The following is a 27,104-nucleotide window of genomic DNA, read 5'->3' as shown; positions in this document are numbered from 1 at the left end:
GCCAGCATGGGTTTGTCAAGAACAAATCATGCCAAAGCAACCTAATTTCCTTCTTTGACAGGGTTACTCGCCTAATGGAGATGGGGGGAGCAACAGATGTGATATCTTGATGTTAGTAGGGCTTTTGACACAGTCTCACATGATAGACTCATAAGTAAACTAGGGAAATGAAATTACTATAAGGTGGCTATGCAATTGGTTGAAAGACCATACTCAAAGAATAGTTATCAATGGTTCATTGTCAAACAGGGAGGGTGTATCTAGCGGGTCCCGCAAGTTCTGTCTTAGATTTGGCACTACAATATTTTAATTAATGACCTGGGTAATGGAAGCGGAAAATATGCTTATAAAATGTGCAGATAACACAAAGCTGGAACGGGCTGCAAATATTTTGGAGGACAGGATTAGAATTCAAAACAACTTTGATAAAGTGGAGAGGTGGTCTAAATGCAACAAGATGAAATTCAGACAAATGCAAAATATTTCATTGAGGCAAGAAAAAAAAAAATCAAATGTCTAACTACAAAATGGGGAATAACTGGCTAGAGGGTAGAATAGATTAAAAGGAATTGGAGGTTGTAGCAGACCACAAACTGAATATGAGTGAATCTGAGGCAACTGTGAAAAAGACTAATATAATTGTGGGATGCAGGAACAGGAGTGCTGTGTATAGGACATGGGAGGTAATTGTACCATTCTTATCAGCTCTGGAGAGGCCTCAGATGGAGTACTCCAATTCTGGGCATTGCACTGTAAGAAAGATGTGGAGAAACTGGAGAGAGCCCAGAGAAGAGTAACAAAAATAATAAAAGGTTTAGAAAACCTGATCAATGAGGAAAGGTTAAAAAACTAGGCGCGTGAAGACTTGAGAAAAGGGGGCGGGACCTGATAAAAGTCTTCAAATGTGTTACAAAAAGGACTGTGATCAATAGTTTTCCACATCTCCTGAATGTAGAACAAGTAGTACAGGCAGTCCCCGACTTACGCGGATCCGACTTATGTCAGATCCGCACTTATGAATGGGGCTTTTCTCACCCCGGAGCTCACGGGCGGCAGGTCGCCACCCGTGTCCTCCGGGGCGAGAAAAGCTTCTCCCGGTCTCCCTAGTCTGCTGGGGGGGTCCAGCAAAGCCGCTGGACCCCCCCAGCAGACCAGGGATACCCGAGCAAAGCGCCGCCTGGGCGGCTTTGCTCCTGTCCCCCTGGTCTGCTGGGGGTTCAATCTAGAGGGTCTAGTAAAGACCTGCTAAATCAAATGCTAAGAGTGCCCATCAGCACCGGTACCTTTTGCTGTCACGAGGAGTAAGGGAAGTCAACAGGAGTGTTTCTCCTGTTGACCTCCCACTTTGGAGACTGCACCAAACTCGGCTTAAGGTACATTGATTCCGACTGTTATTTACATAGCTGGAGTTGCGTGCCTTAAACTGACCTTCTGCGTGTAGTATAGATCTGGCCTTGATCCAGCCACGGCACAAGAGGCTCAACATGATGCCTTCCCAAAATCCCTTCCATCCAAACGATTTAAAATGACATCACATTTGGATACCTTTGGGCTAGCTGTGATCCATGACTTCCTTACATTGACTGTGGAGATGAAGACTAGAACGGGAGACTACAAGTCCCATCAGATTTTGCCATATCTTGGGCTACCACATGGCAGCACTTCAGCCAGAGAGATGAAAAGTAGGCCCTTGGCTATACAGCTAATAGGCGAAGTTAATCTACGGGGCTCCACTACTGAAAGCATACACTAGTTTAGGCCGCTAGTCCAAAAGCTAATTTCAAAACTGCACTAAATTAAGATTAGCGGTCTTGTGACTGATGGAGTCTCCCCAAACTGTTATCCATCAAGTCCGAACTGAGTGGCTTGCAAAATAAAGGTTTGGATTATTACTCATAGTTGCTGACAAGACAGGGTGGTTCTAGCTTCGGTTATTTCAATTATTTGTTGCTCTGTTCTTGCAGCTTGGGGAGTTTTTATCATGGGAAACAGATCTGATGCCCCCTTTCTCTCCCCACCAAGATCACCAAGATTTTATTTAAAGGGGGGGGGGGGGAGTTGTATTTGTTTAAAATTGTAAAGCTACCGAACAGAACACCAAGGCTGTGTACTGTAGCTTGGGTTAGGGATATTAAAATGTGTTAAGTAATTGTGTAACCATTGAACATTGCCACGATTATATGGTTACATGCAGGGGGCAGGCAGCTCCCGCCTGCTGCTCCATGCTGCTGCCTATGTAACAGAGGCTTCTCACGTGTACCGGCTCCTGCATGCCCTCCCCCACTGCTGCTGCCTCTGATACAGAGGCAGTAGAGGGGGTTGGGGGATAGCTATATATAACTGTGTACCTAGGGACACTTTCACATCCCTAGCTTGGGGTACACGCTGCAATCTCATGGAAGTGCTCTAGGTTTGGACAGCTGACAGATCTTTGCCGTTATAACACGCAGAGACTGGCTCTCCGGACACACGATTCCCAAGCTCCATGATCTTGTGAAGCTGTAGAACAGCTTTTAAACGTTTTTGATTGGAGCGGACACAAGGCTCTGCAGTGTCTTGCTCCCATTCCTATGGTACCCACGAAATGAAACACAGGCTGCACCCCTCCCTCTAACCACCACAGACTTCACAGCGCCCACAGGGTTAGCACTAGAATACCTGTGGCACATTCTTTTGCACCTTCTCTGGGCGCACACCAGTGAATCTCAGTACTGCCAAAACACTTGCCCGCACTAGTCACATTCCCGCATAAGGGAATCTCTCTGCAGAGTCACAAGACAGACATTCGCCTCATAGCACAAACTGCTACCAAAGTGTTAAGTGCAAACCTGTCTGTGAACCCCCCAGAACTTGCACCAGTGAGTCTATAAGTGTCAATTTGGACCTGACATTTTACCCACCTCAAGTACTGAAGAGTCCCTGGTGATATTTAATAACAGGACTGAGGGTACTGCATGCCGAACAGTGAATGTGAAAAATCAAGCCACCATATTTAAGGTGACATTAAAACAGCTCCTAGGGTTTAGAATTTATAAATGTACAGTGATCTTATGGAAATTAAAGAACAATTTGCTGTTTTGCTGATCTTGGTCACTTTTTGCTAAGTACTGTACTTTATATTTCCAACGTAATCTACAACTCCAACAACAAAAGACAGCTACCGTGTTTTCTATACTGCCAATCAGAGTGTAAAAGAAAAATAAAATTCTTAGGTAGACTTAATATTGACTGATGATTTCACTTGTCATAACAATCTCGCTTTCCCATCTTTAAAGGGAAAAACATAGAAGGAAGAATAAATTGTTTACACTATTGAACCCAGGATCAAGAAAGATGAATTCCAGTCGGAACAAGCATCGAGAAAGGCAACTCGACAGATCAGGGAATGGAGAGCTGGTCTTAGGAGAAAAGACTAAAGCACTTGGTTTGTTTAACCGAGTGAAACGAAGGCTCAGTGGGGACAGGTCCCTGGAAACACTTCAAGAGTTAAAACACTGAGGAGAAAGAAGAGCTATTTAAGCTAACAGACATTGTTGGCACAAGCACAAATGCGTATAACCTGGCCAGGAGTAAATGTAGGCTGGAAATTAGAAGAAGGCTTCTAACCATCAAAGAGGTGAAGTTCCAGCGCAGCCTTTTTGTAGGAGCAGCGGGAGGGAAACACCTAAACTAGTTTTCAAGTGGAGCGCGATAAGTTTATTGACGGTACTGCACAGCAGGGGTGTCTGAGAGCGCAGGGCACTGGACTAGTTGACCCTTCCAGTCCTAAATTCATAAGATTTACCTCAGTTTTCGCAGTCTGTCGTTTCCCAAAAATGCAGGACAGGTCATCTTCGCTGCGGGAAGAGAGATCCTTTCCTGGGAGGAAGCAAAGGAGTGCAACTATTATTCATTTGGGCAACATCCAAATGTTTTCAAGGGCAGGGCAGTGATGCTGTAGGCCTTACAAGAAGCTTTTTCCCCCTGTGAATATGACACTGTCCGAAAACAGGAATGGGGCACACAGAGCAGAGGAAAGGAGTGATGTGACAACTTGAGATGCCACCAAAAGTTCGCTGCAGCCTTTGGTGGAACCCCAGGACAAGAATTTGGCTCCCATTCAGAAGTCATCTGCCACTGTTTTATGTGATCTATTCATAACTTTGGCCTGGGGGAGACGGGGAGGGGGAGGGGGAGTGTGTGTTATATTTTAACAAAGTAACCATTAGTGGAAAATCACACGTATGGCAAAAATCAGTTCCAATGACATTTTACACACACAAAAAAAGAAACAGAATTACTATTAAAGAAAAGCCGGAAACAGAGGGCATCCGGATGGCTGGCATTTAGTTACTCCTCTGAAAGAAGAGGGAAAATCTCAATACTTCAGGAGTTAAGTTTAATTATTTGGGTGACTTAGGCCAATGGTCAAGGATAGAGAGAAGACCTGATAACAGGGCTTTCCTCTTACTGCAGTCAAGTTTAAGCTTATCCCTGATCTTATCCACATGACCATTAAGTGGGCCTATCAAGACTGTACAGGATATAGCTGTACAGATGTCCAAGCAACCACTGTTTAGTAAGTTGTTTCATCACATGGACCATTGTGTTTTTTCTTTTATACCATTCAAAACAGTCACCCTTCCTTATGAAATAGCAGCTTCCTACAGACAATGACTGAATGATTCCAGAATACCAGCCTGAAGCCAACAAAAACTGCCAACTAAAGCAGGAAGGCTGTATTATAATTTAAAGCCGGTTGCCACATGGCTGTTTTAGTGCCAAATGTAAGTCAGATGTAGATATTTATAGCCCTGAAGTTTGTGAAAGAAAAACAAAGTGCCCCTTACCTTTGGCAAACTTCATGTAATGAACTCGTTTCCTGGAGGATCTGGATTTCTCTTCCAGACTGAATGTCGTCTTCTGTTCGCCAGCAGGCTCTAACACACAAAGATTACATGTCCATTGGATAAATGCTAACTGCTAACCTCAGACATCAATACACTGGGAAACAGGGTATGTGGGATTCAAGAATTTTCTGGGTGCTGAAAGGTCTGGGCGTGAAGTGCTTACCTGGCACCTTGCTCCTGGGGGTACACATGGCTCTATGCTCCCACTGTTCCCAGATGCTGCCTCCCCACCGCGATAGGAGCAGCAAGAAAAAGCCTGAGGGGAAGCCCGCTGCTGCTCTGTCGTTCCCCCAGCTCAAGAGAGGGAGAAACAGCAGTGTGCAGAGCTGCTTTCTCCTCCTCCTGCTAGGATCCATACTATGGGTATGCCCAGATTAGGGACACCCAGAGTACAGAGGATCATGTGTATACTTAACGCCTCGATTTAAGTCCCAGCAAGTAACATCACATCAAAGGAGCAGAGAAAGGGCTGTTCAGGAAGCGTTATTGTACCGTCTTGCTATCTATAATGTTACACCTCCTTGGTATAAATGTAATTTGAAAAAAGAGGCAAGTTCTTCGAGCAGAGACAGTGCCTTGTTAGTAGGTATCTATACTGTGACAGTGCCTCGAAGCAATCGGGTTGGCGGGCCACCCTTCTACATGCCGCGCTGCATCTTTCTATAGAACCCCTGGGTAGGGTCTGTTACTACCGTCTGCTGCCCACCACCGCAATTAACCTAGGAGTTCTTGAAGACACACACACAAGATACAGGAGCGACTCCGTCAGGGCGCTACCCTGACGACTGGAAAGGGCAACGTGAGGTTCTGTGGGCATCTCTCAGGGACTTTCACTTCCCCACAGTAGCTACACACAGGCGGCTTCTCTTCCCTTCCAAGGCTCTTTCTTCACAGACAGTTCCCATCCTACTATCATCACACATTCAGCATTGTCATCTGAGGCTCACCTATGACCAGCCCATGGTGCCAGCCTGCATCGTCCACCTACTTGCTTTTTAAACAAGCACCTTGCCTTTTCCCATGCTGCCCCACACTCCCCGCCAACATCCACAAAGCTGCCGCATTGTCCACCTCCAATTCCTTTGCTGTGATGCTTAAACTCCCCCGGGAACAGTTTGGCTGCAGATGTGGTGAGACCACTGCCTACCATGCTGGTTAATATCACCTCCTTACTTCCTTGTGCTAACCCATCTGTCTGTACACAACTGCTGTCTCATCTTGTGCTTCAATTGGAAACGCTACACAGGGCTTTGTTTTGGGCTTGCGTGGCATCTAACAGTTTGGTCCTGGTCCTCAATTAGGGCTTCTAACTGCTACCACAATAAAAAATAATATAATCAATTTACAAGTTAAGATGTGTTTTCTAACTGCCAGCCTTGCAGGCTCAGCCTGGGCACCAAAAGTCAAGCTGGCTTCCCTCATCCTCACCTGCAATCAAGGGCTTACAGACTAAGTTTCTTGGTGAACCAGTGAAAACCCATTTCCCTCCCTGAACTTGAACAGATGGCGGCACTGTTTGGAACTCAGAATGACTGAGCTGGAGTTTAACTGGAAGCCTGGAGGAGAAAAGTGAAGAGCCCATGATCGGGCTCTGATCCATCCAGTCCCTCCTGAATTTAGACTGAAAATCTATTACAGGGGGAACTAGCAAATCTGGGATTAGAAGGCATTTGCTGCAGAAAGAGTTTGCTTTCAGCCCTCAATGGACAGGTTCTGAGAGACAATTGAGCATCACCATAGTAAGAATTCTCAGTGGAGCATCAATCGCAAACTCATAGGTCCAGCGAGAGTGACGCCAGCCCCCTCTTGTGGCGGCAAAGTGGAATTTCAGTATCCAACATCAGGAATTTTATCTACGGAGAGACGCATTATCACCTGTCTGCTGAGAACTGAGACTCAGTATTAGGCCTGGCTGAACGCTGCATAAATATCCACCCACATTTTAAAAACACTTTGCTTTGGTTGTATTTTTGTCCACAGCCTAGTCCCTGCTTATAATTACCCAGCAATGAAATGGGTGCTCAGAAACCATGGACAACAATAACTACCTGTCTAGACCATATAATTTATGCCATCATGTGCCAACAGTGTCCGTTTGCTATGTATATTAGACAAACTTCTCAGACACTTCGCCAAAGAATTAATGCCCACAAATCAGACGACAGAAAGTTTCACAAATAAAAAACAGTTTCTTGTCATTTCAACCAGACTGGGCATTGTCCCAACGACCTCACTACATATATATTACTTCAAAGAGACTAACACCAGACTACAAAGGGAAACCTCAGAACTGTCATTCATGCTTAAATTTGACACTTTACGAATGGGCCTTAACTAAGATGCTAATTACCTTACCCATTACAAAGATAGTTTCCCCAATTATTACCCCCTAATATCATTATCTCATAGACACTAACCTCCCCCTCCCCACCCACCTTCCCTCTGATCTAAAAATCTGATTTGTCAATTTTATATGCATTCACTTTTTAAAAAAAAATTGTATCCCTTTGGTATATATGATCGTGTCAATTTTCTTCCACAATTTGATCTGAGGAAGTGGGTCTGGCCCACGAAAGCTCATCACTTAATAAACCATCTTGTTAGTCTTTAAAGTGCTGCATAGTCCTGTCTTTTGTCTAGACCAAAGGTCTTCAAAACTTAGCAACAGGACTTTGGAGAAGTGACAATGATCTACGTAGGCGACACAGCATAGGACTGGGAACCAAAACAGCTTCCTTCAATGAACCTGGCTATTCCAGTCATGCTCTGTGCATCCATAGAGAAGTCATTTAAGACTCTCTGTTTCCATATTTGTACAAATGGAGTTCATAACACTCGCCCACCTTTCAAAGCACTTAGTGGATGCCATCCACTTACAAACACCAGCAGGGTCTTCCCACGGGTTACAGCTAACTGATCTTCGTTTAGCTCAGTAGGATATTAGGATCAAATTTGTAAATGTATTTAGATTCTTAAAGATGTACACAAGTGCCCAGTGGGATCTTCAAAGGCACCTAAATCCAAGGGGAGTTAGGAACTAGGTACAGTAAAACTCCATTAGTCCAGCATCCAATCAGGAACCCGGAAGTGCTCGGGCAGCCGGACAAATGGAGCTGCTCTGTGCCTGGCTTCCCCGATTCAGCCGCTGCTGAAACTGACCAGCAGCTGAATCGGAGAAGTCAGGGGAAGAGCAGCTGGGGTGCTGCCAGGTTGGTCCCGTAGCGCTGCCCCTCGGGGCTGGAGGGCCAATCAGGCAGCACCCCAGCTGCTCTGCTCCAGGCGTCCCTATTCAGCCGCTGCTGAAACTGACCAGCGGCTGATTCCAGGAAGCCTGGGGCAGAGCAGCCGGGGTGCTGCCCGGTTGGTCTCGCAGTGCCGAGGGGCAGTGCTACTGGACCAACCTGGCAGCACCCCAGCTGCTCTGCCGCAGGCGTCCCCGATTCAGCTGCTGCTGAAACTGACCAGCAGCTGTTGAATCGGGGACGCCTTGGGCAGAGCCAGACTATCGGAAGGGGGGGCTATGAGGGGTCTTTCTGATAGTCCGGCATATCTGATAATCCGGCACCCCCTGGGTCCTAAAGGTGCCAGATTATCAGAAGTTTACTGTACTTAGAAAATGACCAGAGCAGTTCTCTATATCTTTAGACACCTACATACCTTTACAAATCTGGCCCATAGCACTTGAGGACCAGGATCGGAGACCCAGCCCTGCAGGTGTGTGGCTTGTTTCTCCATCATAAAAACGGATTTTGATTTCTCTCCGAACTTTCAATAAAGCCCCACACTCTTGGTGTCATTTTTAGGATTAATACATTGGCAACTACACTTTGCTCTGAATAGTTTGAATAAACTCCCTCATGCCAACGTGCTGCAATTGATTATACGTGGACAGACACTGCACCCAGGCAGAAAACCGCTGACTTTAACAGGGCTCCACCAGGGAACTACCCGTTGCAGACCTTGAGCCCAAGGGCTTGTCGGCACATAAAAAACGCCCGAGTCTAAGCAAAGGCAAGACGTTAGAATGAGTTAGTTAAACCTACGCGGTGCTATGTGGATGCCTGTCCTGTTTTAAACCTCACATCAGTGTAGTTTGTCCGTTATTTAAACCAGCATGCGCCTAGATCAGGCCCAAGTACTTTTTTTGCTCTTTTTGGAAATTTTTGACAAGTCTCCTGCTTCTGCCCAACTAAATCCCATTACCCTGCCTTATGTAATGAGTCGGTAGGTTTTGACTCCAGCTCATGCAAAAGAAACTGCCAACAGGTAAAAGCCAGCCATAATTCTTCAACACTAACAATGGTAAATGTGGCAATCGAGAATGTGTGTCACGTGCCTTGGAGCGGCCTCAGGTTGCTTTTTAAGGGCTGCTGTTTCTGCATATCCCACCGCAAGGCTCTCCTCTTGGCTACAGGGAACACACCTGTCTGCCTTTTCTCCTGAAGAGCTCTACCAAGGGCCTGATCCAAAGCCCGTTAAAGACTATGGAGTTTAAATGCAATTCATACACATCCTCATCAAAATTAAGAGCCTGGTTCTGTGCGAAACCGAGCTCTCTCCTCCCATTTATTTTAACGAGAGCTGAAGGAGGATCAACATCATGCAAGAAGTGTTACCAGCCCACAGGACCAGGCCTGAATTTGCCTTTTCAGAAATGAAAACCAAAGGAAATGCTCCGTGAAGCTTCCAGCACCCAAAATAGCGACACGTTAACGTACCTGATTCAGCTTGTCCATGGCAGTTATTCAGTTCAGCCAGAAGTTGGTTGAAGTCATCTTGGTGGGCAAGCCAGCTGTCCTGAAAAGAGCACTCAAGTGATTAAGAGGCAAACCACCCTACCAAAAGGTCTACAAGAGTCTCATTGTACGTCCTCTGGGTCTAAATACCAAAGAGTAACTAGAAATCCCCTAAAGTTTCCTGGGTAGAAGCACTCGCTACAACTCGTTACGTTCGCTTCAAAGTGCCTACGAGACGTGCTTGAAAGTCTTCAAACAATACTGAGTTGTTGTTGGCTCTATTATGGCCCAGCCTGGGCAAGTTGTTTTCAGCTACAGGCAGGAAATGCTAACAGAATTTTCCCGGCAGCACAAAAGATGAGAACACACAAAGTCAGTTCTGATGTTGACTCAGACAGCGCCTTTAGGGCTCGATCCCAGGTTCTGTGCACACCCAGGGCTGCCAACGGGAAGCGGGGACTGTTCCAGGCACAGGGAGCAGAATGACAGGAAGGCACAAAACCAGGTCTAGTAAAAGGAGACAAAGGGCTATCTACCAGCAAGAAAACATTTCAGTGGCCTGTGGGAAGTGGCATCTCTGAGCATTCACCACCCCCAACATCCTCCCCAAAAAACCTGGCAGGACACAACTGTCCCAATCCGGCATTTGAGCGGATCTCTCTCTTCTGCGAGATGTTCATCATTACCCATGACGTTCCATTGCACCCACTGCCCATTACATAAAGGGGCGGTGAACAATCCACACAGTCTTACCTGGGTTGGCAAGAATGCTAACGAGTGCTCACCTCATAATTTACGGCTGCTCCTAAACCAAGGGTGTTGTTTTTCACTCGAACCTTGATGTGCTCTGTGTTCCCTTGTTCCTGAACCCCAAGACCCTAATGAGAAGTGAAGGCAACTGGTAAGCATTTTTCAGGAGCGATATTAAAGGTAAGTATAAGTATCCTACAGAAACCCATTTGGTTTGGAATTACAGACGAGACACAACTTAAATAACTATTGATTCAGTCAAATGCTTTAAGCCAGGGTGGGGAACCTTAGGCCCGGGGGCCGTATGCAGCCATCTTGCCTGGATCTGGCCCCCGAGGCTTGGGGCTCCCCCTAGGCCTGGGGAGCCCACACTGGTGCTCCAGTCCCTTGCTGCTTCCCCAGGGGGCTGGAGCACAGAATCTACTAGCCTGGGGCTCCAAAGGCTCTGGACCGCGACTGGAACACGGGGAGCGTCTTCCTCCTCCTCAATCAAGGGCCATGTCAGTGGGATTTGGTTTGGGGTTTTTTTGCTTCTCCTTTGTGTGTGGCCCCCAACTGACTCTTCTGTGGGGCAGCTGCCCCGACCCAAAAAAGATTCCCCCCGCCCCTGAAAGCACTGCATCAAGAATTTTTAACCCACTGCTTTTGTGTCACTCAGAAAATTACACACACCAAAGGAGTAATATCACTGAGTGGTTAATGACCAATCAGGTCACCCCCTTGCATTTTGAGGTCAGTCTCAAGTGCTTTGCAACCTGAAACACGGAGAGAGAGAGCAGGCACTGGGAATGCTTCTCTCACCACTGAAATGCACCCACCTCTGGGGTGGAGAATGGCTGTTTAACAAAGTACATTAACAAACAATAACACACTCAACTGCAATTGCACAGGGAGGTTAGAGCGAGGCAAATAATGGAATTGACCCAAACTGGAACTCCGCAGGACACACTTCCTTAATTTCTCCTTCCTCCACTGCATTCTCACGCATAATCATGTTACTGTTTGCTTCATGAAGAGTGTTGGGGCAAATCGGGACTTCAGGTCTTGCCTTGTAGTCCGAACAAAGCTAACGGCTTTTCAGTCCACAAAGGAAATATGTTTGGAGCTCATGATGTATTTTTCTTGCCCAGCTGGCAGGAAATTTGAAATACTGAGAGAGAGCTAGATACAGAAACGATAAGTAGCTCTTGGGCGTACAATGTACAGGCCTATTCCTTTGTAGTATAGGTTGGACCTCACTGCTCCGGCATCCTGAGGACTTAACATGCTGGAGCATGGAAGATCCCTCCCGTCGAGGCTGGGCTATAGAGAACTTTCTGGGTGTCTGGCTGGTGAGTCTTGCCCACATGCTCAGGGTTCAGCTGATCGCCGTATTTGGAGTTGGGAAGGAATTTTCCTCCAGGGTAGATTGGAAGAGGCTCTGGAGGTTTTTCGCCTTCCTCTGTAGCATGGGGCACAGATCACAGCTGGAGGAGACTCTGCAACTTGGGGCCTTCAAAGTATTTGAAGGCTTCAATATCTGAGATATAGGTGAGAGGATTATTCTAAGAGGCGTGGGTGAGATTCTATGGCCTGCACAGTGCAGGGGGTCAGACTAGATGATCATAATGGTCCCTTCTGACCTTAAAGTCTATGAGTCTAGGGCTCCGAGCTCCAGCATCCTCCTTCCGCCCCGCCCCGCTGTTGCTGCCTCAACCCCCCCAGGGCTCTTGCCGGCCCTGCTACTAGTGACGCCAGAGAGCCATGGCCAGAGCTGCGCTGGCTACTGCTGGGGCTGGAGTTCCCCGGCTGCTGGAGCCAGAATGTGACCGGAGCGCCGCAGGTCGGGAACGGGGCCACAGTTCCATGGCTGCAGCCAGGCTAGAGTTCCACACACACACATACCAGTGTCCCTTATGGTCCTGTCCTGCTGCCAGACCTCCCTCCTCCTGGGCTGTGGTCCATGCCAGCCTAGGGAGTCCCGCTTAAGGGAGGTACAACCTGTAGGTATTTTCCTCCCTACTTGCTGACTTCTGGATCTCTCCTGCTGTCTTATTTCCTCTTTTCCTTCTCTGCTCTCCCTGGGAGAAGGAGCTGCCCCCCCCCCCCAATTCAGAAATGCAGGCAGGGTCGCTGTGCGTCCCCAATTCTGACAGCTGTAAGAGCAGCCCCCAGGGCGGCTTAAATTTTTGGCAACTTTTAATGGCCCCTTATGATCTGTTCCCGAGTAGCCAGAGCATGGCATCAAGCCACATCTCCTCCCGCCGCAGCACGCTCCTATGTGGGAGAGCCGCGAGCAGAGATCAGTTCTCTCACAATGCCAGAAATATTCCCCGCTGGCCTGTAAAGACGTCGCTGCCAAGAACTGCCCGTAGTTTGTGTATCCAGGTGTCTCTGCATTTCAAAGTCTGTAAGGCCCGAGAGCTTGCTTTTCTGCAAGACCACGCCCCTAGTCCATACCTTTCCTTTGGACCAGCCCATTCTTTCCAACATCTTCTGGCCAAACTTGGATTCATCTTTACTCCAGGCGCTGTTTCTAGGATCCATAGACCACTTCTGCTTTTTACGGGCTACAGCAGAAAAAGAATGATATGCGCCATTTAATGCGACAGAAGCCGACAATGCAATTAAGAAAGAGTCAAGACATTATTCCCCTCCAAGCAGAATCTCAAACCGACTTTTTATGGTACTTCTCTAGTCCCTGTGACCACAGCATCTGAGCATCTCAGCCTTCAATGGACAGGTTGGACCTCCTTGGTCCAGCATAGGGATGTTAAATTTCGATTAATCGACTAGTCCCAAATGTCAGACTGTAGTGGCTCTAAGCACTGCTTTAATAAAACGTTAACCAAACCAAGTTACACGGGTCTGCGTATTCAGCGAGTATAGAAAAAGCACCGATGTGAGGAAAGCTTCCCACAGCTTCCTGCTGTTCTACCTGAGAACTCAGACGACATTATTTGTATTACCGCTGCATCCGTCTAGAGCAGGGGTTCTCAAACGTTTTGGCCTGTGGACCATCTGGGTCAACGCAAAACTTTCTGCAGACCACCAATTGCTAATGGAAACTCATAGTTAATTACGTAATGACACCCGAGCCATTTTGCTAGTGCTGCAGCTAGGGAGAACGGTTTCCTTTAAATTATTGAACACATTAAGCGTTAACTCTCTCATGTTAGTTTATCAAACTTCATTTTAAATAAAGTAAAATATGAATTTATGTCCAACACAAAAGGTTTCAGTGTTCTTTTTATTTATGGCAGGGGTTGGGAACTTTTTTGGGTCTGGTGCCACTGAGCACAGAAAAATCAGTTGGGGACCACACAAGTGAGAAGCACACAAAAAACCCTCCTCTAAACTCCCCTCCCCCTAACCCTCACTGATGTGGCCCCCAACTGAGACATTTCACTCCTCTGGTGCTCCAGTCTCATGGGATGAGGGGAAGGGACAGGGAGGACTGAGGTTCAGGGCTTCCCATAGGCCAGATTTATTTTTCTGGGGTTCGGAGGTGGGGACAAAAGTGAGGGGTTCAGTGTGCGGGACATGGCTGCCAACGAGTGGGATAGGGATGAGGGTGCAGGATGTGGGAAGGAGATGGAGCGCGGGGGAGGAGGGTGAAGGTGCGAGGTCTGGGTGGGTGGTAGGGTGCAGAAGCAGGATGGGAGTAGGATGTCTGGCAAGGGGGCAGGCACAGAAGCAAGGGAGGGTGCAGGAGCAACGGCGGATGCAGGCGCAGGATCGGGGTAGGTGTTTGGCCGGGGGGAGGGTGCAGAAGCAGGCTGGGGGCAAGGTGTCTGGCCAGAAGAGAGGGTGCAGGAGCAAGGGAGGGTACAGGAGGGGCTTGGGTAGAGAGTGTCTGGCTGGGGGAAGGGTGCAGGAGCAGGCTGGGGGCAAGGTGTCTGGCCAGGGGGCAGGGTGTTGGGCCAGGAGGGAGGGTGTCGGAGCAAGCTGGGATGTGGGGGTCTCGGTGGGGGGAGAGGAGTGAGTGAGAGGGGTTGGGGTGTCGGGGATTGGGCATAAGGGAAGATGCTTTCCTGGCTTCACGCCCCTCCAGCCCCTGCCCTGCAGCAGGGAAAACCTCCGGAGAGTGCATCACTGCACTGCCATTTCCCCAGTGGGGTGAGAAGGGGAGGGAGCTCAGCCACCCTCTCCCCCACGCAGCAGGGAGCTGGCACAGCTGCGAGGCTGCAGCACTATTTTCAGCTTCCAGCTCAGAGGCTGCACGGGGCGGGGGGAGATGAAGAAATCCCCGACCCGGCTCCGCCTCTCTCCAAGAGCCAGGTCTGGAGGGGAAGGTCGGAGCTTTCTTCACCCCTGCCCCCTCGCATACTCCCCCGAGCCAGAAGCTGGATCTAGTGCTGCAGCCTCACAGCTGAGTGGCAACTGCAACGCTCAAGCGGCAGCACGGGCGCCCCGCTGCGTGGGGGAAAAGGGGCGGCTGAGTTCAAGCTGTGGACCACCTGGGAGGCGGTCGTGGCCCACACGTTGAGGATAACTGAGCTAGTCTCCAAATAAGGATCAAGGCCACATCGTGCTCAGACACAGGAGGAGAGATCCTCTGCTTTGAAGAGCTTAAAATCTGACAAACACTTATGCACACGTTTAACTTTACTACCATGAGTCGTTCCATGGAAATCAATCAAGGAAAGTTAGCAGAGCAAAGTTAGGCATGCACAGAAAAAGGGCTGTTACCCCCATTTTACAAAGGGAGGCACAGGAAGATAAATGACTTGCTCAAAAGCATAAAACTCAGCAGTCAAGCCAACTCTTGGACCCAGTTCCCCGAGTCACAATTCCATGCTCTAACCACTAGACAATCTTTCCTCTAAAACAGTGGTGGGGAAGCTAAGGCCCAGGGTCTGGATGAGGCCCCTGTCTTGCCTGAATCCGGTCCCTGATGCTCAGGGCTCTCCTTCAGCATTGGGGAGCTTGCGCTGGCATTGCATCCCCTCCCCCGCCCCCTTTATGGTCCTCCCGTGGGGCTGAAGCGCACACAATCTACTAGACTGGACCCGCCCCAAGCTCTGGTGTGCAAGGGGAATATGGAGAGTGTCTTTCTCCTTCTCAGTGGGTGGGCCACATCAGCGAGGGTTTCTTTTGTGTTTTGTTTCTCACTTGCGTGCAGCCCCTTTTCTGTGGGTCACTGGCCCCCAGCCCAAAAAAGGTTCCCCACTTCTTCTCGAAAAGCACCTTTGGGAACTAAGAACAAGATACAGGAACACAGTTGGGTTTTGGCCCCAATTCTGGTTCTTCTAAAAAGCATTCCCACTTAAAAAAAATAATAATCACAAAGCATAATGCTAAGTAGGGACGTTAAATCTCGGTTTAGTGAGTAGTTGAGTAACCTCATGAATTTTTCTCAGTTAGTCGACTACTATATCGTCCCTGGGGGCAGGGCCAGCAGCCAGTGCACACTGGCCTCACTCCTGAGGAGCCCCCTGCCATGCTGGATACATTTATAAAGCGGCTCTTAATACACTTAAAAAGCACAAGTGCAGAGGGGGACTGAGTGTGAGCTGGCTCACGCCCCGTCCCCAATTACGCCTCTGCCTCCCCTGTGAAGATGGTGCTGAGGGGGAACCGGCTTTTAAGATAGAGGCAACAAGGGGGAAAAGCAGCTAGTTGAGTTCCTCTACTCCTTTATCTTGAAACAAAATACAGGACAATGTAGCACTTTAAAGACTAACAAGATGGTTTATTAGGGGATGAGCTTTCGTGGGCCAGACCCACTTCCTCAGATCAAATAGTGGAAGAAAATTGTCACAACCATATATACCAAAGGATACAATTAAAAAAATGCACACACATGAAAAGGACAAATCACATTTCAGAACAGGAGGGGGATGCGGGGGGTGGGAGGGAAGGTAAATGTTTGTGAGCTAATGGTATTAGAGGTATTTCTATCACTATCCTTTATCTTGAACTCTCTTATTGCTCTTCCTTCACCTTCCTCAGAGCGCTGCTATCCCACCTGTTCAGCTCTTCCTACCAGTGACAACATCTGCAGTACCTGCATCTTCCATTATGTCTGTTGTAACTATTACCAAGGACAGTGGCAAGGAATTCAATCTGGTACATCTTACACAGCTGAAAAGCTGCCACATACATCTAAGACGCTTTACACTTAAAACTCCCAGAGAACCCTGCTTGCAAGACCTAGAAGAGTAGCTTCAAGCTGAAACGTGCAATGCTTTCCCCTTTCTGGCACCTTCAATCCCAGGATTTCCAATCACCTTACAAACAGTGGTATTCATCAGCACACTTCCCTGAGGCAGACGTGTGTTAGTCCTATTGTACAGATAAAGAAATTCAAGCAATGAGAAGTGACAATTAACATTCAGAAGAAATCTCTGGGAGAGCCAGAACTCCAGCCCCTGTGCTGCAGCCATCCCTCCTTCTCCAAATGAGTTTTGGAAAGAATTAGTTCACTCTTGTCAGTTGCTCATGCAATGTAATCTTTCCAAAATGAGTAAACTATCTATCGCCCTGCAAGCTAAAAGTGATTCAGTGCCAATGCTAGCACTCTGTTGTATGAAACTGCTGCTGGGGAATTATACCATGGAGGCGCTACTGATATCCTGGACAAGCAGCACCATCCAGTGGAGAAAAACGTCCTTCACTCTGACACCTTCCTTTGCTATTGCCGTAACTCCAGCTCTGTGCTGTTTGCAACGGGCCAGTCCCTGCACACTTCTTGCCCAAATGCAGCCCTGGAGATGATATTCAACTAGCAGGTCTGAAATTGGTCCATGGAGCACTCCATAATTATGGGCAGAGAGCTGGTTGGTGATGTGCTACTGGCTCTCTTCATTTCCAGCTGCCCAACTGCACCAAGAGATGGCTCAACACGTTCCTGTTCTACGTCTCCTTTCCTTGCCCATCTAGTGTCTCTTGTTTTAAATTAGTCATTTTGTATTGCCACAACACGTAGGAGCTCGTCACGGACCAGACCATTGCGCTAGGTGTTGTACAAACAGAACCTGACAAAGCTTACTATCTAAGTACAAGACAGGAGACAGCAGATGGATACAGACTGACGAGAGTACTGGGAAACGATAGGACAGTATTAGTCAGCGTGATAGCAACAGACTGCACACAAGCACCCTGATCATTGTCAATTTTGTCGGCAACGTAGGACAGGCGAGTTTTGAGAGGGGTTTTGAAATAGGACAATGAGGTTGCTTTACAACGATTACGGGAAGCTAGGGATGTTAGATACCGTGTAATTGAATTATCGTATAGCCACATCAAATTTTAGTGGTTACATGACTATTTGATAGTCTCCAGGGGCAGGGCTGGCAGCCAGTGTGCTCCCGTCCCCACTTCCAGGGAGCCCCCTGCCACCCTGCAAGAGCAGCCGGTTTAAAAATTGGCTGTCTGTACAGACTGGCTCCCACCCTGCACTGTTGCCTCTGATAAAGAGGCAGCAGCCCGAGACAGCCACAGCCCCCGTCCATGGGGGAATCCGAGCTCCCTGCGGACAGAGGCTGCACTGGTATCCCATGGAGCAGCCTCTGTCCATGGTGAGCCTGGGCCTGCTACAGACAGAGGCTGCAGCAACCTCCTCCAACCCCCTGCCCTGCGCTGCTGCCTCTGATAGAGGCAACAGCACAGAGGGCAGGAAGGCAGAGCTGACTTTTGAGCTGACTCTCTCTAGCTGTGGGAGACAGAAAGGGGGGGGCGACAGCTCCATGGGAACCAATACGCATGGGAAGTCGGTTTCAGCTCTCGCCTGCCCCCCACCCTCTACACTGCTGTCTCTCTATCAGGATGGGTGGGAAGGCAGTTCTTCTGCCTTGCAGAGGCAGTTCCCGCCTCTCCCCCCTTGCTGCCTCTGCAAAGGGGACGGGGGAAGAATGCGTGTAGTCAACAGGATTGATAGATAAGCCCAGGTTTATCGGTTAATGGTGTAGTTGTCTACATGTGATTGTTGACATCCCTATGAGAAGCATCTCCCAAGTGTGAGGGGCAGCACGGGAGAAAGCAGAAGATCTTAGTTTGAAAAGTTAGTAAGTGGGTGATGGAGACTGGCATCATGAGCTGACCGTATGCAAGAGCTGAGATCTTCATATAAAAGATGACAGATAGGGCTGGGGGATAGGTCACGAAGGGCCTTGAAAGTAACAACTAGCTTCTTATAGTTGATACTTTAGAGAAGTTGGAGCCAGCGGAACAATGCAAAGAAAGGAGCAACACGCTTAAAACAATAGGTTAGGAAAATTATCTTTATAGCAGCATTTTGAATGGATAAAAACAGGGCAAAATTGCTTTTGTCAAGACCGGAGAGAAGGATGTTGCCATAATCGAGAACCAAGAAAATGAGAGCTGGGACGAGTGCTTTAGCTGTGGGAGTGGATAAGAAATAAATAGTTCTTCCTCTCTCTTTTGGGATCAATATTGAGAATACAGTAATTGAATTTAGTCCAGAACTGCACACACAAAAATGCCCATGTATAATCTGCCTTTACAATTACCACAAGCTAATCATACAGACAGAGTGCTGGCAAGCCCTTTGTAATTAGATTTATTCTTTAAAAAGCTATTTCGGTGCTTCTCTGAATAGGCAAGGATAAACTGGATACTGCACAACTCTGAAAAATCCTGCTGATGGGAACTTGTATGCAATTGTGTTCTCTACGTACAGCTTTAGTAAAGTAAATTTGGATGCGTCAAATTTAAAAAAAAAACTTTTAAGATGAATTTCATATTCTGGTCCCAATCCTGCAGACACCCATTATTTAGATTTGACATCAAAAGAGGACACGAATGCACATTCAGAAGCTCCAAATGCCCCAATAGATAGACATTGACAATTTAATTTAAGAGCATTAAACACGTGTGTTTTTTCTCTCTCTCTCTCCTCTCATATTCATATTCATATTCATATATATATATATATATATATCTTCACCACATATACATTAGCATGCATTAGGCACATTTTGTAACATTTATACAGCCTAAATTGGCCTAGCTCTTCACTATAATCCTGTTCACCTATGCTAAGTATCCCATAATACCTTGTTTTTATGGAAGTAAATGTTGGCTTAAGTAGAAAGGAAACATTTCAGGATCAGACCATGAATGTTTCACCATAGTAAAAGATAGAGAGTTACCCTTACAAGCCAGTAGTGGAATGTCCCAAAGGAAAAGGACAAAATATAGGGGTTTTTTTGTGTGTGTTCTACCCTGGTATAAACCTCAGATTTGTTCACATTCCTGGGTACATGCACGTGTTTAGAACAAAGAGATATGGGTACACCACGGTACCAGAAAAAATAAGGTAAACATTTTTTTGGTAAAAAGTGTGGCAGCCAGTGCCATGATTTACTTATAAATAGGTGGGATCTAAAGACAGCTCCAGGAGCGTAACTTTGGGAGCACACCCTATGCAAAAGGTGACTGCGACAAGATGGCTCCCAAGACTGGTACCTTATAGAACCTTTTTCCTGCTAGGGATGTCAAATCCTGTTTTAAAAGTTAACCGGTTAAACGTTAAGTTTCTTGCTGCTCCAGCCAGGCTGGGCCAACCCACCACACCATGCGTTCGTGGGGCCAAGTCCGCCGCACTGTGGGCAGGGGGCTGTGTGGGCCAGGCCCACAGCATTGCACACGGGAGGGGGCGGGCCTGCTGCAGCTGGCAGGGCTGGCCGCGTCGCTCTATAATAGCAATGCTTCACGTTAAGCACACATACTCTTGTTGAGTTCGGTGGGGCTATGTCAAGTGTGTTCTCAACTTCAATCACGCGTATAAGTCTTTACAGAGTCTCAGCACCCTCGCGCTCAGCTACTGCTCCACCTACAAGCCTTGCGGGCGGAGATAAAGTGGCATTCACTTCTCATCCTGAATTCCTGCGTGCCGTTTAACGATGGCCACCCTGCCTGGCTGCATTTCACCAGGGCACTGCTGGGCAGGCTCACAGCACACGGCCACGTCAGGGCAGGCCCCAAAGAGAAGCCTTTTACCCTCCCACGGTGGGGGGGGGGGGCGGGGGGAGGAAGTGTCATGTTAGCTGGGGACACTGGTGTGGGTAACATCCCCAAGGGGGGCTCAGCAACAGCTTCACTCCCCCCAGAGCTCTGCCCCCACCCAGAGAGGTGGGGCCCCAAAGCTCCTCCCCCGGGCCCCACAGAGACAGGAGGGCCAGCTAGCAGGACCCCCCCCACCAGGCCCAGGCCCCTCCCCACTTGCTCCTCCAACACCTAGGCTCCTGCCTCCCCACTGCTTTGGTAGCACCCACAGGCCCCGCCCCTCCCAGCCCCCTCCCTTGCTTTGGTAGCACCCACAGGCCCCGCCCCTCCCAGCCCCCTCCCTTGCTTTGGTAGCACCCACAGGCCCCGCCCCTCCCAGCCCCCTCCCTTGCTTTGGTAGCACCCACAGGCCCTGCCCCTCCCTTGCTTTGGTAGCACCCACAGGCCCCGCCCCTCCCAGCCCCCTCCCTTGCTTTGGTAGCACCCACAGGCCCCTCCCCTCCCAGCCCCCTCCCTTGCTTTGGTAGCACCCACAGGCCCCTCCCCTCCCAGCCCCCTCCCTTGCTTTGGTAGCACCCACAGGCCCCTCCCCTCGCTTTGGTAGCGCCCACAGGCCCCTTCCCTCCAAGCCCCCTCCCCTGTTTTGGTAGCGCCCACAGGCCCCTCCCCTTGCTTTAGTAGCACCCACAGGCCCCGCCCCTCCAAGTCCCCCCTTGCTTTGGTAGCGCCCACAGGCCCCTCCCCTCCAAGCCCCCTCCCTTGCTTTGGTAGTGCCCACAGGCCCCTCCCCTCCAAGCCCCCTCCCTTGCTTTGGTAGCGCCCACAGGCCCCTCCCCTTCAAGCCCCCTCCCTTGCTTTGGTAGTGCCCACAGGCCCCTCCCCTCCAAGCCCTCCCCCAATGCTTTGGGAGCGTCCCAGGGCGGGGCAGGAGCCAGGGTTCCAGAGGAGACATCACTCAGCGACCCCCCCCCCCCCCCGAGGAAAAGTGGTATCTCCCTAGTCCCCCCCCCCCCCGACAGCATAGTTTCTCCCATCCAGTCCCACACATCCCTCTGTCCTGCCGCATCCCCACTAGTATCTTCCTCCTGCCTCCTCCCCGCTCCCCTCCTGCGGAGACAGCGCCAGCTCCCTCCCCCGCACACGTAATGGTTTTGTCCCTTCACGCGGCTTGCCGGTGCTGACCCCCTCAGCCTCGCGCTACTCACGCTCTGCCAGCATCGCCATCTTGGGGGCCTTCTCAGCTGGCGGCGCGCGGAGCCCCCACGGCGCCCGTCTTCGGCGTGGGCGCGGGAGAGGGCGGCCACAGCTGTGCCTGACTGAAAAAGACAGGCGGAAATTAAAAAAAAACCCCACCAGGGAGCTTTTCCACGCGGGGAGCGAGGGCGCGCTAGGGACGCAGAAGAAACCCAGTGCTCGTAACACGCCCCGTCACCCGCAGCTCGGCGCGGAAGCCCGCCGGGCAACGCCCGGGCAGCCCTGGTGCGGCGCACGCGGCTGGGATTGCCTGGGCCGGGTGATGCCCGCCCACGTGACACGGTGCCCGCCTCAGATCACGTGCCAAGCAGAGGCCCCGCCCCCGGGGGTTTGCACGCGCTGTGTGCTGGGGCACTTCTGTAGCCATGACAACGCCGAAACACCCCCCCCAGCCCAGCTGGTTCATCAGATCCCCCCCCCATGCTTACTGGGGGGCCGTCCATGGGGCGCCACAAGGTGCCTGCAGGCTGAGGGGTGCAGGGACAGCCACCCAGAGGATGGTGCCCTCGTGGGTTCCCAAATTAGGGGGCGTGACGCAACCCAGCCCCCCCCCCCAATCAAGTTTTATTTCCCTGGTCAGTTCCCCCCCCCTTTTTTTTTGCTCAACAAGTTTTGCTGTTGGGGGTGGGAGGGGCCCTGAGGGTTTTTCAAAAATCAAAAAGGAGGCAAGATGCCGAAAAGTTTGGGAACCGCTGACCTACCCAGTGTCCTTGCACCACTGGGAAGTGTCCAGCAGGCAGCCTCACCACCAGTGCTTTTTTGGTGACGGTATGGCCCAGGGCGTCACCTATTTCCCCTGCATAACTTAAAGGAATCGTATTCCCCTCCGTTGTACCGGCAACTCTTTTCCTGGGGCGGCTGGGCTCCCACCGGAAGCCCGTTCGGCACATGCGGCTCTTAAAGGGGCCATGATGGCATTTTAGCACACTTTCTCCCCCCCCCCCCCCCACAACTTTCCCCCGGAGTACCAAAACCCTTTTTCTTACAAAAAAAAAAGCAATGCTCATAACGCTCCATTAAAATGTTGCACCGTGGGGCATGGCCACACTGTGTTGTGGTTCTCAGACTAGGAATGTTAAATGGCGGATCATCAGCTAATCGAGTAGTTGATGGAATTTCCATCGACTACCCAATTAGTCGAGAAGGGGAGGGCGCTCTCTAATCCTGCTGCAGCTCTGCAGTTTAAATGTAGGAGCTGGGAGGCAGCACACCACCCATTACATTTAAACTGCAGAGCCGCAGCAAGGTTAGCTCCCATGGGCAGTGCAAGCTTGGACTAAGCAGTCCTGTCTTGTGCCGCCCCTGGAAATTAACTCCAATGCAACCCTGCCTTTTAAATGCTCTTACTACATTTAAAAGGCTGAGCCACAGCGCAGGATCCGGCTGACTGGTCTGTAGTTTCCTGGGTTGTTCTTATTTCCCTTTTTATAGATGCACTATGTTTGTCCTTTTCCTGGTCTTCAGGGGTCTCTCCCATCTTCCATGACTTTTCAAAGATGAAAAAGTGTACAGAGACCCTCTAGACTAGAGCCTGTCATCAAGGCTGCCCTAAGAGAGAGGTAAGGGCTTTCTTTAAAGTCAGAATCTAGTCCTTTGTTATTTTATCTTACCTTTCTGTCTCTTAGGGCCAGATTATGGCGCCTTTCCTTGAACTTCTAAACAAAAATCACCACAGAGCTGAGACCTCTGAAAAGTTTCAGCTCTGGAGAAGAATGTGTCAAAAAGTTTGATTCCCTCAAATAAGGCAGTATAATGAAAGCCCCACTTTAACATCTTGGCTGTGCCAGGTAACTGCTATACTATATAGCATTTTTCAGTCTCAAAACTCTTTATCGTATTAGTTACTCCTTACAAAAGCCCTCTAAATAATTTTTATCCTCTGCATTTTATAGGTGGAGAAAATAGGTCAAAGATGTTGAAGAGTCACCGAAGTAATACAAACTAGGGGCATGTCTACAGTAGGGAGAAGAAGATCGACCATCCGGAGGTCAATCTAGCGTTCAATTCAGCAGATCTAATGTAGACCCCCAAATCAAACACTGAGGGCAGCCCCCACTGGTGTCTGGTACTCCTCATTCTGTGAATAGTAAGGAAAGCCAAAGAGAGTGTGTTGTCCCGTCGGCCTCCCGCTGTATGGATGCCACCAAGGCTTGGTTTAAGGTGAGCCGACTCCCGCTACACCTTTTGCATGGCTGGAGTTGCAAACCTTAAATCGACCTTCCTGGGCTAGTGTAGACCAGGCCTAGGAGCTCAAATTCCTGGCTTCCAGGCCTATGCTCAGACCTCTTTCTCATACCACTTTCTCTCCCTCTGCAGGCTACAATGTGTGAACACCCCTCCCACAGACCTGTAACCCCCCTTAAACACAGGAAGAGAGGCCTTCTGGATTGTGTGTCTTGGAAATTCAAAAATGAAAAGGCCAAACTGGAGAGAACCAGAGAGGAAATACAATCGGAATCCTGGCTAAGTAACGGCAGTTGTGAGCCAAATCAGTTTGTGCTGTGGGATGGCCTCGAGCCAATCTGAAAGTGCTTATCGAGTGAAAACCGGGAGAGGTGTGATGGAAGCACTGAGGACACAAGTTGCCTCCAGACTGTAAAAGGAGAAGACAGGTTTGATTTAGGACAGTGATTAGACAGAACAAGATTAAAGGTGAGCTCTGGTATATAAAGGAGTGTTAATACGGCAGCCACGTCACAGGCATGGAGCAAGGAGCAAGATTAACAATAGCCGAGCCGTAGGGCACAAATGTCAAACTGAGCTACCCACAGTGAGGAGACACAAGGCTCCAACGAACAGCGATGGGGGCAGATGAGGTAAAGTGACACATTCGATCGATGGAGATTTGGTGCACGTACTGCCAACGGAGGACTTAGGAAATGCAATAGGTGACTGAGAACACTAGAGGGAGTTTTGACCAAAAAAAAGTCAGCAGAGACAGCAGGAGAAAACGGGATTGTCTTATGTGCATTACGTTATGTTCCCTTTAGTTTATTTCCCTTTCTCATAATACAAAAACCAGGGATCACCCAATGAACTGAACAGGCAGCTGGTATAATACAAACGTGACGAAATTCTTTTCCATGTAACATACAAGTAACCTCTAGAACTCACTGCCTTGGGGTGTTGTGAAGGCCAAAAGTAAGCTGGATTCAAAAAAGTAGGTAAGTTTATGGAGGACAGGGCCATCAGCGGCTATTGACCAAACTCATCAGGGATGTAAGCCCATGCTGGGGATGACCTTAAAACTCCGACTGCTAGAAGCCGTGAGGGAATGAGAGGTGGCTCTCTTCCAAATGGCTCTTTTCTGTATAATCCTGGAGCTGTGGTATTGGCCACTCCCAGAGACAGGATACTGAGCTAAATGGACTTGTGGGCTAGCCCATTATGGCATCTTCTGTTCTTATTAGCACAACTGGCTTAATTCATTAGGTAGCAGAGTGGTTCAGAGAAAGGGTGCCTGGTCCATAACTCAGAGATTGATGGATCAAAACCATTCATTATAGGTCCATCAATGGCTATTAGCCAGGATAGGTGGGAATACTGTCCTAGCCTCTGGTAGTTAGAAGCTGGGAATGGGAAACAGGGGAGGATCACTTGAGGATTCCCTGTTCTGTTCACTCGCTCTGGGGCACATTGGCCACATTCAGAAGACAGGACACTGGGTTGGATGGACCTATGGTCTGACCCCGTCTGGCCGCTCTTATGTAATTGGTGCTAGGCTCTATACCAAGAATGGTAAATATCGGTTAATTGAGGAGTGGATTAACCTTCTGAATTCTTCATTACTTGACTATTCTATAGTGCGCAGGCATGGGGCAAGCACCCAGTGTGCTCCAGCCCCACTCCCGAGGAGCCCCCTGCCACCTCTCTATCAGAGGCGGCAGCAGCACAGGGTGCCAGGTGGCAGCTGGTCATGAGGGGAGCTCGTTTAAAACCCAGCTCCCCTCGTAAACTGGCTGCCTGTCGCCCCGCCCCTGCCCTGATACAGAGGCAACAGCATGGGGTGGCAGCAGCCCCTGTGCAGGGGGGTGGGGCTGAGCTCCTGATACACTTTAAATGCAGAGCCGCAGCAGGGGTAGGTCCCGGACACAGCGCGAGCCAGGCTGCTGGCCAGCCTGCTAAAACACTCACTGGTGATAAGTGTTTGCTTATCTGTTAATGGGTTAATCGACTACACTATTACATCCCTATTCTATACATTGCAAGAAGAGTCCCTGCTCTGAAGGGATTATAATGCACATAGGACAAAACAGATGAAGAATATGGAAGAAGCAAGCATTGTTTTATAGATGGAGAACCCAGGCATGGAGTTGTAGTGATTTACCCAAAGCCAGGCAGGAAGCTTCTGGCAGAACTCGAGCTGAACCTAGGTCCTTAGGCCCAATCCAGTGTCTTATCCATAGGCCATCTTTGTACCATTTTCTGTTTGGGGGCTCCTACGTAACCCTCTTCAACACTCCTTCACTTTGACCAACTTAGAAGTGAGAGGATTAAGGTGTGATCCAAAGTCATTTACACAAGCATTCACCAAATCCACACGTTGCATTTGCACATGCCAGAGTTTTCACAATTGCACATGTCAGAGTTTTCACAAGAAGTGCTGGCCTGCTCAGTCAGGGAACGGAGACAATACCAGGTGACCAATACCTCACCACTACCCTACTATCAAAGAAAGAAAGAACTGTTCATGATCAATCCACACAGACAGACAAGTTCACCCCAAAACAATTAAATCATGTTGAATCCCAAAGTCTTTGGAAATCATGCTCTATTCCCAGATAGTCAATGAGGAGAAAAAGGTGCTAAGTCGGGATGTAAAATCCTGTTTAATCACTTAACCAGTCAAATGTTATGTTTAACAAGTTAGCTGCTTAAACGGGCAGGCAACAGCGGGGCTGCTAGTTAACCATAATGGGAAAGCATCAGTAAGGGTGAGGCTTACCAGTTAACCGGTTAATCATGCACATCCCTAGTGCTAAATATGTTGGATTAATCACTCATTACAAATTACTTGTACAGCCCTAATCAAAAGCCAATGGCAATAAACAAGAGATTGTGTATGAAAAAGGAAATGGGTCTGTGCATTTGAATGTATTTGACTGCACTTTTTGTTTTATTCACTCGTCATGAATGTCTGCTAAGTTCGCTTCACAGAATCTCTGTTCTGTTCACAGAAAGGCAAGGCTGGATTTTCACATTCTAGGCAGAACTTGACTTTAGATTTAGAGGTCTTTGAAAGGGCAGAAATAGGGAAACCCACTTTTCAGCATGTAGCTGCCCTTTAAGCTGTAAAAAATGACGGATCCAATAGTGTCATCTTGGGAATGTTTGAGCTAATAAAAGAGCGCTAAAAATAATCAGCACAGACTCATTGGCTCTTTAATTGCTAACTTCTCTTTCTTTGTCTCCTAGCCAAGTGTCACCTTGCCCCATGTACCTTGCTAGCTAGATTGGTTAGTGAGTGCTGGGGGGTTGGCTGAGCCCAGTGTGTGTCAATACAAACTTTCTAACACAATTGTGT

General features: G+C 49.0%; 1 protein-coding gene and 1 long non-coding RNA gene across 3 annotated transcripts in view; one reads left to right on the top strand and one right to left on the bottom strand.

Annotated features, from left to right (window-relative positions):
- The window catches only part of PINX1 (PIN2 (TERF1) interacting telomerase inhibitor 1), a 97,295-nt gene that overhangs the window by 62,714 nt on the left and 7,477 nt on the right, over positions 1-27,104 (bottom strand). The window contains exons 2-7 of one of the 2 annotated variants that reach the window (XM_075923246.2): positions 21,532-21,642; positions 12,815-12,924; positions 10,411-10,503; positions 9,608-9,686; positions 4,830-4,919; positions 3,785-3,858 (exon numbers count right to left, since the gene is read on the bottom strand). In XM_075923246.2, the coding sequence (XP_075779361.2) occupies positions 3,785-3,858; positions 4,830-4,919; positions 9,608-9,686; positions 10,411-10,503; positions 12,815-12,924; positions 21,532-21,550 (465 nt within the window). In that variant the 5' untranslated portion in view covers positions 21,551-21,642. Of the gene's footprint in view, positions 1-3,784; positions 3,859-4,829; positions 4,920-9,607; positions 9,687-10,410; positions 10,504-12,814; positions 12,925-21,531; positions 21,838-27,104 lie in introns of those variants that run through there. The other variant, XM_075923245.2, reaches the window with a different exon arrangement.
- Positions 23,211-25,713, top strand: LOC142827546 (uncharacterized). The gene is made up of 3 exons (XR_016349030.1): positions 23,211-23,367; positions 23,473-23,740; positions 23,897-25,713. It is a non-coding gene; the product is annotated as an uncharacterized LOC142827546 (long non-coding RNA).

This window comes from Pelodiscus sinensis, chromosome 3 (assembly GCF_052426305.1).
Source record: "Pelodiscus sinensis isolate ZL-2025 chromosome 3, ASM5242630v1, whole genome shotgun sequence".
NCBI classification, from domain to species: domain Eukaryota; kingdom Metazoa; phylum Chordata; order Testudines; family Trionychidae; genus Pelodiscus; species Pelodiscus sinensis.
The sequence above is the reverse complement of the archived record's forward strand: the minus strand, read 5'-3'. Positions and strand labels throughout refer to the sequence as shown.